The sequence below is a fragment of the Zootoca vivipara genome, chromosome 14 (assembly GCF_963506605.1).
Source record: "Zootoca vivipara chromosome 14, rZooViv1.1, whole genome shotgun sequence".
In the NCBI taxonomy this organism is placed as follows: domain Eukaryota; kingdom Metazoa; phylum Chordata; class Lepidosauria; order Squamata; family Lacertidae; genus Zootoca; species Zootoca vivipara.
The window spans coordinates 24721410-24737333 of record NC_083289.1 but is presented as its reverse complement, the minus strand read 5'-3'; the positions used below and the strand labels follow the sequence as shown (position 1 = coordinate 24737333).

The 15924-nt window shown below is 47.9% G+C and overlaps 1 protein-coding gene across 1 annotated transcript in view; it reads left to right on the top strand.

The window, feature by feature from the left end:
* IGDCC3 (immunoglobulin superfamily DCC subclass member 3) overlaps positions 1-15004 on the top strand; it is a 104230-nt gene extending 89226 nt beyond the window's left edge. The window contains exons 8-14 of the mRNA XM_035131707.2: positions 3942-4189; positions 6836-7000; positions 9131-9319; positions 10759-10863; positions 12606-12744; positions 14145-14355; positions 14813-15004. Of these exons, the coding sequence (XP_034987598.2) occupies positions 3942-4189; positions 6836-7000; positions 9131-9319; positions 10759-10863; positions 12606-12744; positions 14145-14355; positions 14813-15004 (1249 nt within the window). The remainder of the gene's footprint in view (positions 1-3941; positions 4190-6835; positions 7001-9130; positions 9320-10758; positions 10864-12605; positions 12745-14144; positions 14356-14812) is intronic.
* The last annotated feature ends 920 nt before the right edge of the window (positions 15005-15924 follow it).

The following is a 15924-nucleotide window of genomic DNA, read 5'->3' as shown; positions in this document are numbered from 1 at the left end:
CCCCAAGACCTCTCCATCTGCCACTCACAACTGTCTCTAGGCTGCACCCCTTGGCAGCCCTGCCCCATCCCCTCGAGGGCTTTTGGTGACATCTGTGCATTTAAAGGTGAACCTACCTAACTCCCACTTCTCCAAACAATATGCAGACCAAAACATAGCCATACTCTGACTTTTGGAGTGATGTTCTCTTGCCAAGTAATGTGCACAAAAATCGCACCTGAATTCTAAGGTAAAATGAAAAAACATGCATATATTAGTGAAAATAATATTCAGAAATGAATTACATTTGGAGGAAGTTATGTTGCCAAAATATGTATTTTAGGAGAACGTCTCACTAAAATGCTGATGGATTTTCATGCGGATATATATATATATATATATATATATATATATATATATATGCAAACTGATATGAACATGCGGAGAACTGAATGTAAGATTAGAGAAACTGAAATTGACAGATTCCACCATCCCTCCATCTGTCCCTGAGTGAAGAAGAGGCTTAGGGACCTCCTGTCCCCAACCTCATCCCTCAGCCTCTGATGACCTTTCTTTCCTTCTTGTCTTCTTGGCAACTTAATCAGATATGTTGAGTCTGTGGCAACGGGGAGAGCTTATGGCCAGTCCACCGAAATCACCCCCATCAGCAAAACCTCTTGCTAATGTTTCCAAGGAAACATGGACTCTTGGCACATGGGAGTGGGGGGTAGAATACGCATCTGTTCAATGGTCATTGCGGTTCTGGGCATTTGCAGAGCAGGAGAGAATGGACCAGCAGGCAGAAAGGTCCAAATTTTGGCCCCAGTGACAAGGAAGCATTTGTGGGGACAAATTGCCTCTTTTCATCCTACAGTGTGTAGCCGGGAAATGGCTGCAAAGGGGCATGTGCAGAAATGGGAGAACATCTGCTTGGCATGCAGAAGGTGCCAGGTTCAATTCCTAGCATCCCCAGGTCGGGCTGGGGAAGAGTTATTTGCCCAAAACCCTGGGGAGCTGCTGCCAGTCAGTGTAGACCATACTGAGCCAGATGTTCTGAGGGTCTGACTCGGTATAAGGCAGCTTCCCCTGTTGGATAGCTCAGTTCATAGAGCATGAGACCCTTCATTTCAGGGTCATGGGTTCGAGGCCCACATTGAGCAAAAAGGTTCCTGCATTGCAGGGGGTTGGGCTAGATGACCCACGAGGTCCCTTCCAACTCTACAATTTTGTGATTCTATGATTCTAAGTATGCTCATTTTAATCCAGTAGCAATTACGCTGTGACGTGAGTAGATTGAGCAAATTTAAATGTGCAGCTTTCCTTGAGCTGCCACACTGGGGTCTAAGCAAGCTCAGCAAGATTTAATTCTAGCTTCAGAAGTTGCCTGCTCCTTGCAACCAGAATATAGGGAACAACACGGTGTGGATAAAGGGGCTTGGAGACCTTAGGGAGATCAAGCATTGGAAGGTCACTTGTGATTTCTTGCAAAGCGTTTGATCACAGTCGTTCGAACCTCTTTGTTCTGAGCCTGATTTTTCCAAAGGAAGCATGTCAGAGCTTGCAAAAAGCAGAGCAATTGTTGACTGGACCACTCTTCTTGTGCCTGAAAGTGGACTGTCGTTGGAAAATGTGCTTTTAAACAGGCAGTGACTGGCAAGGAGGGCATAGTCTTCTTCAGGCTTTCATCAATAGGCAAGTGTGGCGCTGATTGTGTGGCAATGTCCCTCCCTCCCCAGAAATAATGAACAAGACACAGTGAAGTAAGTTTAAGTGGGTGAAAATGCCACAACTTTATTGGTTAAGGATGTTGAGTGGTATTGGCTTAGGCATTGGACCCTAACCGACTATATCCGACTGTAACCCGTGTGTTACAGTCTGGGAGAAATTAACCACCAGAAAGGAGCCCAGTGATATGCATCTACTGAGACACCTCCTGTGGCCACCGTTGGGGGGTGCCATAAGGCCCTGACCTCCGTAGGCCCAGGACAAAGCTACCGCCCCCGGAACCCCTTTAACGGGATTAAATCTCCAATTTCGGGCAGAGGATGACGTAATCTGCCCCCCATTCTTTATTTATGCAAATTTCCAATGCCTAACCGCCAAACCAAGTTGTGAGGAAATGCTATGAGGTAGGTGAAAAAACCAGATTGGCTAATCCAAGTGGAAAAAGTCCTACCCGGCCCCACGGCCAACCGAGGCGACCGACTGACTCCATAGCAGCGTCGGCCTAAACCTGCCTAACCAGAGGGTGGGTGGATGGGTGATCCGATCGCTCAAGGTGCCGGGCGAAGGAGAGGCAGACTTCCCGCCTCCAGCCTGATTTAAACACGGGGGAAGCCCCGCCCGGCTGGCCCTATTGGTCAGCCGGGGAATGACCGAGGCGGGAACCCCCCTTCTCGCGAGAGGGCTGAACTCTCAGCCCCCTCGCAAGGGTCGAGACGGGCCACGCCCACAACACCACCTCCGTAAAATGCGGAAGTGGTTCTTTTATGAAGCTTGGTTTAATTATTCCTCCCACTGGAATGGAAGCAGTTGCAAAGCAGGCAGTTCCCTTCAGCCATCTCAGGTAATGGAGTGTTTGAGAACACGAGTGATGAGCTGAAAGCCTCCACTCCCAACCTCAGGCCAGCCATGAACCTGCCTCAGTGGCTCCCCTAATCACTGGACTCTCTCCACTCCTGTCTCTAGACTTCAATGCAAAGGTTCCCAATTAGCTACGTACTTTGAACCCCCTGTTTTTCAAAAGCCAAGCCAATGACTCCTCTGCTTTTGAAAGTTTTGATATCTCTATGGTAGTTTCTATTATGTGAATAGTGCCACAGGACACCCCCCCCCTCCCAGGTGGGTTACATGGACCCCAATGGGGAACCCCGGTACAGCAGGGGGAGAGAATCTGTGGGCCTCCAGATGTTGCTGTTCTCCATCTCCCATCCTCTCAAGCCATTGGCCATGCTGGCTGCTGAGGCTGGTGTGAGCTAGGATCCAATACTGAAGAATGATGTGAGCTGGAAGCAATATATTGGAGAGTCTGGTGTTCTTCCCCTTGCTGTAAAGGTTGTTGAGGCAATGTACGTGAGGTGTTTTGCACACTTAGGAACACAAAGGAAAGCCATGCGTGCCACTTTGAGCACCTTGGAGGAAAAGTGGGATACAAATGTAATACTATAATCATGATTTTTAAATGGGGGGGATGTGTGGGCCTACTTGCATCAATGCACTTGTGATGCACCATCTGAGTTGGCTGTATATGTACACCCCGCCATCCCCACCCCCCAGCTTCCCCTTCCCACCCCATGCACCTACTGAGCTTGCTTTTCTTGACCTTTTGGGTTTCTCTTCATTCAAATCCAGGATTGCGATGCAGCAGTACAAATCCTCCAACAGGGGCTGTGTGACGACAGCCTTGCATTTCTATGTATATAGGAAGAGATGCCTGGTGTAGATGTCATGGTGTCTCTCTGTACACATGTACTGCGCTGTAGGCACATCCACCAGGTGCAAAACACAATTGTATGAATGGGCACTTACCTATTTTTCCCTCTGGGAATTTGCCCTTTCCCCTTGCGATTTTAAATACTTGCGGCTATAGTCTCTTTAATGCAAGGCAGAGCTGAGCTGTGTGATTATCAGACCTGGATAATGCCGCCACCAATATCACTTCCTCATCCCCCCCCCCCCCGGCCTTTAACATAATCCATATGGTACTTCCCGACTGGGTTGCGGGTTTCCATCCCAGGCAACAATCCTCTACATTTTCTCCTGTCCTGCCAGAGCCAAAAGTGGGAGGACCTGTAGTGAAATTCCCACTAAGCGGCCTTAGCCTTTCATTACATCCTCTTCAGACACATCAGGATTAACCTAGATATGGCTGGCCAAGGGAGGGAGGGAGAAAGGGCTGGGGGATTTCTAGGTTCGTTGCTGGAAAGCGCTAATCCCGATGGCCTTCCTGGGTTTCCCCACAGCACGCTGACGATCTACAGCATCGGCCAAGCGGACGAGGCCATATACCAGTGCATTGCGGAGAACAGTGCTGGCTCCACCCAAGCCAGTGCCAGGCTGACGGTGCTGTGGGCCGACGGGCTTCCTGGCCCGCCCCAGAAGGTGAGAGCCACGACCGTCTCTGCCACCACCATCCAAGTGCTGTGGAGTGAGCCGCTGCAGAACACCAAGGAGATCATTGGCTACGTCCTACACATCAGGAGAGCAGCAGGTGAGGTGGCAACAGTCCATTGGGCATTGATACTAGCGCTGTGCTGAAAAATTCTTCCGCAATGCCCTGTCGTGGCAGGGGTGGTGGTGAGGGGGCAGGGAGCTGTATAGTGCCACCACAGGCCCAACCTAAGTGGGTTGTTCAGTGTAAGAGGGTTGGTGATCACCGCCAATGAGGAATTATAGGCAGGAGTGGTGGCGATGAGCTCAGAAGTGGCTGCCGGGCTTGTTCTTTCAGTCTTTAGGGTAAAGGTGGTCTCTCTGGCACTGGGCACCTGTGTAGTTTGGGGGCCTATGAGGGCTATCCTGATTGGTGAAAAGTGTGAGGCTCAGCTTTCAGAGTTACTGCTCTCTTGTAGGCCACACTTTCCACCTACGGTAACTGTAGGGACCTCCAGGTTGGAACAATGGGCAAACAGATGCTCTTTGGAATTGCTCCTCCTTGGAAGCTGCCAATTGCCTTCAAAAATTGTCAAAGGGGAAGTAAAATGTCAGTGAAATTCTCACGGGGCAGGATGCAGGGCTGTGGTTTAGTTTAATATTTGCATGTCTCTTTTCCAACAACAATATTGAGCTCAATGCAGCTCACAGTTTTAGCAATAGTGTTAAAAATGCGAAGTAATCGTTCAGAGTGTGGGACTGTGAACTGGGAGAGCAGGGTTCAAATCTCCACTCGTCTATTAAGCTCACTGCGTGACCTTGGGCCAGTCACTGCCTCTCAGCCAAACCTACCTCACAGGGTTGTTGTGGGGCATGGATGAGGAGGGGCAGAACCATGCATGCCACCGCGAGCTACTTGGAGAAAAAGTTGTAAATGCAATAATTATAATAAATAAACAAATAATCAATATAATCATACTGGGTTGTAGCCAGTGCCAGCCGTCCTCAGAGTGGACCCATTAAATCCCCACAGCAACACTATGAAATAGGTTAGGCCCAGGAGTTGGGTGACTGGTTTAAGGTCACCCATTTACGTTTCAGGGGCGGGTGTGCATTGTTTTATTTATTACATTTATATCCTGCCTTTCCCCCAAAGAGGTAGGACAAATGGTTCTCCTCCTCCTCCTCTTCCCCCTCCTCCCAATAACCCTGTGAAGTAGGGTGGGTTTGCAAGTGACTGATTGACCCAGGGTTCATGGCTGAGTGAGGATTCGACTCCCGATCTCCCAGGTCCTACTCTGACACTCTAATAACCACTGAACACTGGCTCTCCTGTGCCTATCTTATTTTTATCACGCTGGCATCATTTGTAAGCTGACATTGCGAAGGGTGGGAAGTGGGGGGGGGGGGGGGAGAGAGAGAAAGGAAATAAAGTAAGTAAATAAATAAATACCCATGATTGTAGTGTAGACATGCCCTGACATCTAGTGGCGAGGTCCAGCACCCCACAGCCTGTGACACAGTGACTCCCTCCAAGCAGAAGACAACAGTCCAGCATTCTGGGAGCTCAGATGGAGACTTTCCCTCCACGACAAGCTTCCCAGATCTTGAGATTCACCACAGGCCCTGGCAAGAGGTGACCTTCCTGGATCGCTTGTCTCCTGGGAAGAGACTAGGTCTGTGGCTTGGAACCGCCAGGATGCCTTGTTTGGTGACGCAGGAAGCAAGGGAGCAAGCAGAGCCAAGCTCTTGATGGTGAACAGAGTGGCATCCGGCACACCTCTGCCATCGTGCCACATCCTGGGACTGGCAAGCTACGACTGGAACATGGCCTCACTCTCTGTAGCTAGATTTTTGAGAGCTGCAAACAGTGCCAGATGGAGAGGAGAGTTCTCTTATGCTCGGGATCTGGGTGGCTGGATGGCAGGAGGAAATCCAGACGGATTTCAGAGATGTCAAAAAGGCAGTCTGCCCTGAAGGAAAGTCGCTGGGAATCACAAGTCTTGCTTTCCCAATATCTGAAATAGAAACCATGCTTGCTTTGATCAGTGGATAGAATAAGAGTCTTGCGACCTATGAACAGATTGCTTTTAGAAGCTGATCGTGCTTTATTGACAGCTGCACAAATTATTGTAGCTAGGTAGGAAGTGGAAGGGGCAAGCAGAATATAAAATGGAAGAATGGTATAAAGAGGTGTGGGGTATAGCTATTAATGATAAATTAACATGTGCCATTAAGGTAAGATGGGGAATGTGCAGGAGAAATGATTTTGAGGAGATGTGGAGGGTGTTTGTAGAATATGTACTGTTAAAATGGAAAGGGGTCAAACCATCGCAAGAGGTGTTGAAATTTTGGGAGGTTGGATAGTTACAATGGAACAGTCTTGGTGGTGGGGTGCACATTCTTATTCTTATTTATTTATAATTATTACTTTGTCAAAATAAAAGAAGAAGCTGATCGTGCATGGCTAATTTATCATGATATTTGTAATGCATTTATAAAAATTATAGAGGCGTGTTAATGATTGTATACGCTTTGTAATAATAACATTACTTATATATCGGATTGTATTCCAGTTCCAAGCACATTTTCATTTCTTTCACTTTATTTGCCCACTGAAATTCTTCAATAAAATATAAGTATAGACAAAAGTCTTGCTTCCTGGCTTCCCAGAGACATCTGTGAGAACAGGATGCTGATCTAGATTCTGCTCGGCCTGATCCTGCAGGCTCCGCTTATGTTCTTACGCCTTCCCCTTGCATTTCAGACCCTGTGGAGATGGAGTACCAGGAAGCTGTCAGCAAAAATACATTCCAGCAGCTTGTGACTGACTTGGAGCCCTCCATGAGCTACAGCTTCTACATAAAGGCTTATACCTCTCGGGGGGCAAGCAAGGCCTCTGACGTCGTGGTGGTGAGCACGCTAGGAGAAGGTAAGGATGGATAAAAGGGCCGAAGAGAAATGGAAGTTCAAGCTCATCATCCTGCTAGGCTGTAGGAGGGAACGCAGATCAGTGGCAGAGGACCCAATTTGCATATGGAAGGTCCCAGGTCCAATCCGAGACACCTCTCGATAAAAACCCCTTAGGAGCAAGACCAGGAACCCGCCCCCCCCCTGCCTGAGCTCTCAGGGATCTCCTGCATGTCAGAGCAGACAGCATTTAGCAAGATGGGTCTATGGCAGGCATCCCCAAACTGCGGCCCTCCAGATGTTTTGGCCTACAACTCCCATGATCCCTAGCTAACAGGACCAGTGGTCAGGGATGATGGGAATTGTAGTCCAAAACATCTGGAGGGCTGAAGTCTGGGGATGCCTGGTCTATGGTCTGATTTGGTATAAAGCATTTTCATGTGTGACTAGCTCGTCCCATGGTTCAGTTTATTTCCATGATTTCTATCAATTTCGCATGCTAAATTCATGTCAATTTCTGATGTGTTTATTATTCATTTCCCTTTTCTAAAGTACAGTGGAACCTCGGTTTACGACTACCTCCCTTTACGAAAACCTCCGTTTACAAACACCGTGGACCCGGAAGTATTTACATCCGGGTTCCGCGGCGTTGGATGCGCAGACGCGATCTGTGCAGTTCGCGCACGCGCAGAAGCGCTCTATCGGCGCTTTGCGCATGCGCAAAAGCGTGCCTTCGGCGAGCGAATACTTCGGCGAGTAAACGTCTCCGCAGAACGGATTGCGTTTGCAAACCGAGGTACCACTGTAATCTGCTAATTTTTGTTTAAGTGGCCCAAGGTTTTTTTTTTATTAATAGCAACATACAATCTATTATATTATAGAGAGCCGGTGCAATGTAGTGGTTACTGTGTTGGACAAGGACCTGGGATCCCCACTTGGTGTGTCTCAGTCCAACCTACTTCACAGGGTTGTTGTGGGGAGGTCACGGATGTCAATAGGATGCAAAATAGCTGCCACATTGTTAAGCTACTGTAGCAGCAGCAGCAGCTTGTGACATTTTTGTTATTTGCTTTTTCTTTTTCTTTTGGCATTTCAGTCAGGCCACACAGCCCCCAAAGGATCCCTCGGCTTACAATATATGATCCAAACATACACAAACACAACAATAAACCTGCAGTAACAACAAGACCTCGTAAAACCAAAGTACTAAAAATTCCTATAATGGCATAAAAGCCAACAGAGTTTGACCTTTGTTATGCAAGGGTTGCACAGAAGCCCTGCCAGCTGTAGATGACTTGAGCAAAGGGCCCACAAAACCCTTGAGATGGTTGGCACCCAGCAATGGCCCCATCTTTCCAGATCCCTTCGCTCAGCATTCTAGGATAGAACCGCCCATTAACCTGGCCTCCTCCTTTTTCAAGCGGAGAGATTGACAAGGCTTAAACCCTTTAAAAACCTTGACCTAAAACCTTGCAGTTCAAGGCAGTAGCTTTCTGCCTCATAAAGTTCATGTTTTTCTGGAGTTTTGAGAAGTCAGGCCACTGCGTTTCCTGTGAGTTAAGGGCTGCAGGTCTTGTCGCACTCTAATAAATTACATATACCTCTTCGATGCTCAACACCATCCCACCACACAAAGCTCTAAAGCATGTGTTTTGAAAAACAACAACTTTGCTTCCATGGAACAAAAGGTTAGACCTTAAGCTCCATCTCCCGTCATGGATGAGCAGGTGCGGTTAACCATTAGCTCAGCCCCTCTGTCCCGGTTTGATTTACAGGTCAGTCTCTTTGCTGGAAATGCCCCTGTGTTTAGAAAACCCCTTTGAGCTCCATAGTATGTCCCAAACACCATTTTGACGGCCGCTCCCCACATTTGAGGGTCACTGGTTCAGAATAAACCATGGCTTACTACAGTAAGAAACGTCACAAGGCCAATGGTTGATTTATGTAGCCGTCTTCAAACTGGTACCCTCCAGATTTTTGAACTACAACTCCCATCAGCCTCAGCCTTCATCTTTTTTAAAAACCAATGCACAAGGGGCTTTGAGAGTGGCTCGTTCGGCTTATAAGGAATCCAAGGGAAGGGGAACCAAAGGGGTAAAAAAGGAATCAAAGGGCAAAACCAACTTTATCTCTTTCTGTGGCTTTGTTCCAGTGCCGGCCACGCCATCTCTCTTCATCAAAGTCCTCAACAGCACCACCATCCAGGCCACGTGGGAACCCTCCATCAAACTGGGCCAGCACGAAGGGTTCAAGCTCTACTACCGCAAAGTCCACCTTCCCCACTTTACCGGGCCCATGTTTTTGGCCAGCAACATCACATCCTGCAACATTAGTCAGCTTGGTGAGCGTCATTTCCATTATTACAATTATTCGTTAAATTTATGTACTGCCCTTTGTCAAAAGGCTACAAGGTGGTTTGCGACATAGAACGAATGCGTCAATGCGTAGCATAATAGCTGTGCAAAGCAAGCGTCAAAACAGTTAGATAAATATGTAATCAAGAATGCGTAACAGAATACGGATTCTCATAAAATACAAAGAGAGTGTGATAACATAAAAGACACAAGGGGTCAAACAACTAGTCCCTAGTGCATAGCTGTCAAGTACCCCGTTTTCCCCGGGAAACCCCTGTATTTTCTTACCATTTCCCGCAGGTGTCCCGAATGGCAAAATACCCCGTATTCCCCCAGATTACGTAGCTACTGCCGGCGGCCATGTTCTTCTGATGCCGCGCTGGCACCGGAAGTCGCTTCTACGCACTTCCGGACATGCGTAGAAGCGACTTCCGATGCCGCTGTGCCCATTTACAAAATGCGTAGAAGCGACTTCTGGTGCTGCGGACATTTTGGAAATGGGCACAGCGGCATCGGAAATTGCTTCTACGCCTGTCCGGAAGTGCGTAGAAGTGACTTCCGGTGCTGCGGCGCTGCTGATCCCGGATTTTTCAGTCCAGAACTTGGCACCTATTCCCTAGTGCTGCTGAGAAAATGTTAGAACCCTGCGCCTCAGGGTTCCTTGGGGAAGGAGGGAAGTATAGAATATACGTTTAATTAATAGATTAAACGAAGGCCCACTGGACTTGCCAAACCCACCTCTTCCTTCTCCACTCCTGTCAGTATCGCATTCCCCAGTTCCCTGTTCCTCACCACCAATCAGGGCTGCCAACATCTGACTTGCCTTCCTTAGTGAGGACCCTTTCTTTTTGCACCGTCAGTAATAAAATTTGATGAAGACTTTTCATAATACAATAAAAAAGCTAACCTAAACAAAACATAATAAACCAAAGAAGGAAAGAAAGAGAAGGGAAAGGATAAAAGAATGTGAAGTCCTGTCTCACAGGTGTATCTTAAGTTTTGTCCCATATGGAAAAGGTTGTACCCTCCCAGCTCTCACCTGGGAGCATCTTAGATGCTCCCAGGTGGCCCTCCCAGCCTCTCTATCTAGCCTTTGGGACCACATCCCTCTCCCCATTCTGCACCAGCCCTGCTTCATATCCTCCTTGAGCATTTTTGAGCTCCTGATTCACTGGATGGAAGCTTACAAGCGTTTGTAGAAACTAGCCTCCTGTACTAAAGGTAACATTTACATCTGGTACCCGGTCCACCTTTGCCTCTGGACCAGCCTCTTGCTGGCATGTGGCCCTTGGAATGCTGCCCGAGTGGGAAGGTGGCCCTCTGGCTGTAAAAAGGCTCCCCCAACCTGCCTTAAATGCAAGCGAGCACAGCAGGTCTAGCCACATTTAGTCACAGGTCGACATCTCTTCTTTCCTTTTTCTTCCAGACCCATCAGTAGTCTACGAAGTAAAGCTCCTCGCCTACAACCAGCATGGTGATGGGAATGCCACTGTTCGCTTTGTGTCCCTTCGAGAGACTGTCGAAAGGACAGGTGAGTGGGCAAGCGGCCCTGAGCAGCCTTGAGGGAGATGGTCTTTGAAGACAGTTGGGGAGGCTTTGGCTGAGGGGGTTTGATGAGAAAAGAAAGCTGTTTTACAGAGAGACACACAGAGAGGGAGATCGGCATGTTGAAAGTTTCTCCACATTGCTGCTGTGATGCAAGTTTGCAAGCCACTTTGAGTTACTTTTTTGGGGGGTGGGATGCTAATAGGTTTAATTATTATTAATAAAATAAATAAAAAATAGATGTTTAGATGTTTTACCCAAGCATACATACCTGTGTGACTCTCTTCAATCGCTGCTTTTGTTTTGGGACACATCTTCTAAAAGTGGTTTATGTTTGAGAACCATCTTACTCATCCTCCTTGTGATCAGGTTCCTATTTGCTGTTTCTTTTTTTTCTTTTTCACAGTAACTGTTAATCTCAACTGAAAATTGCAACGGATCCCTGACAAAACTTTCTTTCTTTCTTTCTTTCTTTCTTTCTTTCTTTCTTTCTTTCTTTCTTTCTTTCTTTCTGGTCTGGAATTGGTTTAGCGACACCATTAGTCATGCCATTACAACGAAGTGGGAGGGGGACATTGCTGGAGTTGAAAGTGAGAGCCGCTTTCCCTTTCATCTATACCTTACTGACAGCGGCAGGAAAAAAAATGTGGAGCTTGCAAATCACTAGGTGGAGCAGAAGGCTCTATAACAGCAGGCTATCCTTCCTTCCTCCTCTCTCCTGCCCCATGGAGTGATACCTTTTTATCAGAGTGCTGCAGCTATTGCCAACCTGGTGCCCTCCAGATGTTGTGGACTACAGCTCCCATCAGCTGACCCATTGGTTGCCAGGGAGCTTGGCTGGAGCGTTCTCCATTGAGCCACTTTCCGTTGTGAAAAAACAAAGGGCCCAAATGGCTGGGCCCTAGCCCTTTGCTGTGCTTCACCTCCTACCCACTGATAGGAGCCTGACTTTTCCTGGCCATGTTTAAACTACTCCTCCCTACTCACCAGTTTTGCTCCTCTCTGTGTCCCTGACTGTTCCCTTCCCACACCTTCCATTTGCCAAGCCTGCTACGGTACTTGCGCTTCTCTCTCTCTCTCTCTCTCTCTCTCTCTCTCAACTGCCTCAACTCATTTCTCCATTCTATGTTTTTGTCCTCCTTCTGGGTCCAAAGCCTTTGCAAGAGGCCCAATCCACCGGAGTTCCAGATCCCCCCCCCTCTGGCTCAGAGGCCCTCACTCTGCAGGGTGGCTGTTGCAAAAGATGGGGTCCAGCATTTGGCAGCTTGCATAGAATGAAGGGGGCCATTGCTCACTGGTAGAGCACCTGCATTGCATGCAGAAGGTCCCTGGTTCCATCCCCAAGGTAGGGCTGGGAAAGACTCCAGCCTGAATCTCTGGAGAGCCCTTGCTGGTCAATGTGGTCACTACTGATCTTGATGGATCTTTGGTTGGACTCAGTATAATGCAGCTTCCTATTTAATTCAGGGGTTTTTTTTATAGAACTGTAAGGACTAGCATCTTAATTATTTTTAGGGGGAGAGCTTTAACTGACTGATAGAGCATCTCCTTTGTGTGCAGAAGGTCCCTGGTTCAATCTCCAATGGCTGGGAGAGATTCTCTCTCTCTCTCTCTCTCTCTCTCTAACGCAGAGGGCTAACACCAGCCACCCTAGACAGTCCAGTACTGACAACTTCCCATGCCTAATGGAGCCCTGCCTTCCATTTACACCTTTCCTTTTCATCCCAGGGCTGAACCCACCGTGCAACTGCATGAAGGACGGGCAAACCAATAAGACGTCGGCCACTGGGATAATCATTGGAATCCACATTGGAGTCACCTGCATCATCTTCTGTGTCCTCTTCCTCATGTTTGGGTACCGAGGAAGGTATGGCTCTCTCCACTGGCTGCGTTTGGAGTGGGTGGGCTGCTTTCATGTTCCAGAGCAGCAGGACAAGCATTCTTTCTAAGGCCAACCTCCCCCAGTCCGGTGCCCTCTAGATATTGTTGGACTACAACTCCCATCAGCCCTAGTCGGCGTGTCTGGTGGTCAGGGATGATGGGAGTTGTGGTCCAAGACATCTGCAGGCACTTGATGGGAGATGCCTTAGGCATAGAATTTACTGCCTTGGGAGTCTCACATTATGAAATTCCCAGGTCCCCACACATTATAAATCACCTGGGGAGGTTTGCATGTTTGGGTTGCCCCACTAAGCTTTGCAGTGAGGGAGTTTGGAAGGAGAACTCGGAACCTGGGGTTGGGGTGGAGGCAGAGAGATAAAACATAGTTCTGCAACACCCATCATCGCTTTTTTGTTATTATTAGTATTTTATTAAAATAATATAGAAAGTAAAGAAAAAAAGAGGGAGAAGAGAAGTGCAAAAAATACAGTAAGAAAGATAAAATATGATACAGTAACTACAAACAGTTACTTTTCTATACATTATTATATAGATTTATGAGTAATGTTATTGTCCTAATACATAAATGGTTATTAATAACCTCCTATATTCTGTATGGACACCTTCCGAATGTCAATATATTTATCCAAACAAAGTCTACATCTATAAGCATCCCATTCATATGATGTCCTTAGCACTCTGCTAGAACCATGTTGTGTGTAGGGAGAGGACGAAACTCAGTTTTGGAAGGTCTGTAGCTCAGGGCTAGAGGGCACCTCTTACAAGGTCTCAGGCTCACTCCCTGGGCTTTCCAGGCAGGACTGGGGAATTATTTTGCCTGAAACCCCGAAGACTACCTGGAGGCAACCATGAATTGATCCTGGGAGTTGTTACGTGCGAAACAGACACTTTACCCAGTGCCTCTGCCCTTCTCATGGACTTCCAGTGTGGCGACTTCCTGTTTATATGATGGTACATTGCTAGAGGTGGCGCTGTGGTTAAACCACTGAGCCTAGGGCTGGCTGATCAGAAGGTCGGCGGTTCGAATCCCTGTGACGGGGTGAGCTCCCGTTGCTTGGTCCCAGCTCCTGCCAACCTAGCAGTTCGAAAGCACGTCAAAATGCAAGTAGATAAATAGGAACCGCTACAGCGGGAAGGTAAACGGCGTTTCCGTGCACTGCTCTGGTTCGCCAGAAGCGGCTTTGTCATGCTGGCCACATGACCTGGAAGCTGTACGCCGGCTCCCTCGGCCAATAATGCGAGATGAGCGCGCAACCCCAGAGTCGGTCACGACTGGACCTAATGGTCAGGGATCCCTTTACCTTTACCTTACATTGCTAGAGAGGGTTTTTATTGTTCTTCTTCTTCTTTCACTCATCTCCACAGGCTGCTGGTGTGCAAAGATGTCCAGGAGCAGCTGTCAACCCCACAGGTCCCAAGAAGCCAGAGGAATGCTGCAGGCCTTACCTCAAACGGATCTGCTCAGAGGGACAGGGACAACCCAGATGCGAACGGGAAGCAGCTGGATATGAATGAACTGGAAAGACTCTTCCCAGCTTCGCCTCCCCCGCCTGATCAACACAACAAGGAGATTGTGGTAAGGAAGGGACACGGGGGGGGGGGGCGGCTTCTGTTTGTTTGCCACACCTTCAAACAGCAGCGGTAAACTTCTGGGCTAGGGAGCAAATGCGGCCCTCCACACCTTTTAGCCTGGCCCTTGGAACCCTCTCCAGGCTCGAGCGAGGCGTGTGAGCATGTATAGAAAAGCTAGGCTGCTGTACCAAAGTAAAATTGGCACTCTGGGCTCCGCCCACTTTTGCCTCTAGCTCCGCCCATCATTTGACTTCTCTGGGATTTCAGTCAGGGGCACTTCCTGTAGAGGCCAGGGATGGAATGTGGGGCCTTCTGCATGCAGAACAGGTGCCCTACCACTGAGCCACGGCCTTTGATAGTGTCCATTAGTTTCATAGGAAGCTACAGTCTAGCTCAGTATTGCCTACACTGATCTTCTCCTTGGGCATTCAAATAGCCATTTTTTCACTCCCTTTTCCCAGCTGGACCATATTCCTCCTACCTCACATGACGAAACCCAGACGTCCATGCTTCCACCGGATGACTTCAGCATCATCGAAGAGGAGAGCGACACCCTCTTCCAGCCCCCACACTTGGGGGCCCCCAGCAGGCCCCTCCTCAATGCCAGCCAAGATGAGCCAGCTTTGAACCAAGCTCCAACCAATGAAGGATAATTGCCAAGACTTTGAAGACTCTTAACGGGACCTCGCCAGCCACCAACTCCCTACCCCCCACCCCACCCCTGGCGATGTCCTTAAACCGACTCATCAATCTCAGGTCAATTTTAAGATTTCTGCGATATGTTTCTTAATTTTTTTATTACATATATATATATAAATATATATATATATATATCGGTAGGCAGCCTTGCGGAAGCTCCATGAAGTTTTTTCTTCCTGACTTGTCTCAGGCCTCCTAGTACATTCCTTCCCACGTGGATCCCAGCTGTTCGCTCTACAGCTACTGTGGCTTCTCAAGGCGCCTTCCTTGGTCAACTCCATAAGACACCGAGATGGGAACCTCTTGTCGTCTTGGTTCACCAACGTTCAGTTGGCAGCTTTAGGATGACTCTCCTCCCACAGATCTGCCATTGTTAAATGTGTCGAGATAACAGATTGGAACGGGGCCCTCCCCTCTAAACCCGGCTCTGGGAGGAAAAAAAAACCGTTCAGGTGCTCGGTTGGTTGGCCAAACTTCTCGGTGCATTTGACGACATTTTTGTCGGACGTGTTTCAAGTCTCTCTGTCTCTAATTCTCAGGATGTTTTGTTGCCGACGAACTATTTTAAAGGCAAAGCGAGTGTGTCAAAAAAAAAAGAAAAAGGAGAAAATAAAAAAAACCCAGGCCTACAAGAAGGTCTGCTGAAAAAAAGAAAGAAAAAGAAAATACTTGGACTAACATCTCGAGTAAATTCAGAACCTACCTCAACCGGAATTGAATGTCTTTTGGGAAGAAGCAAAGTATCTTGTGTCTTCCTTTTGTTTTCAAAGCAAAGTAGAGTAGCACTTGGTCAGTACAAGCTGTGGTACTACCTCAGAAGTTCATACTCCATGTCTATCATGTTGGTTGTTGGTTACCTTTTTATTATTTTTTT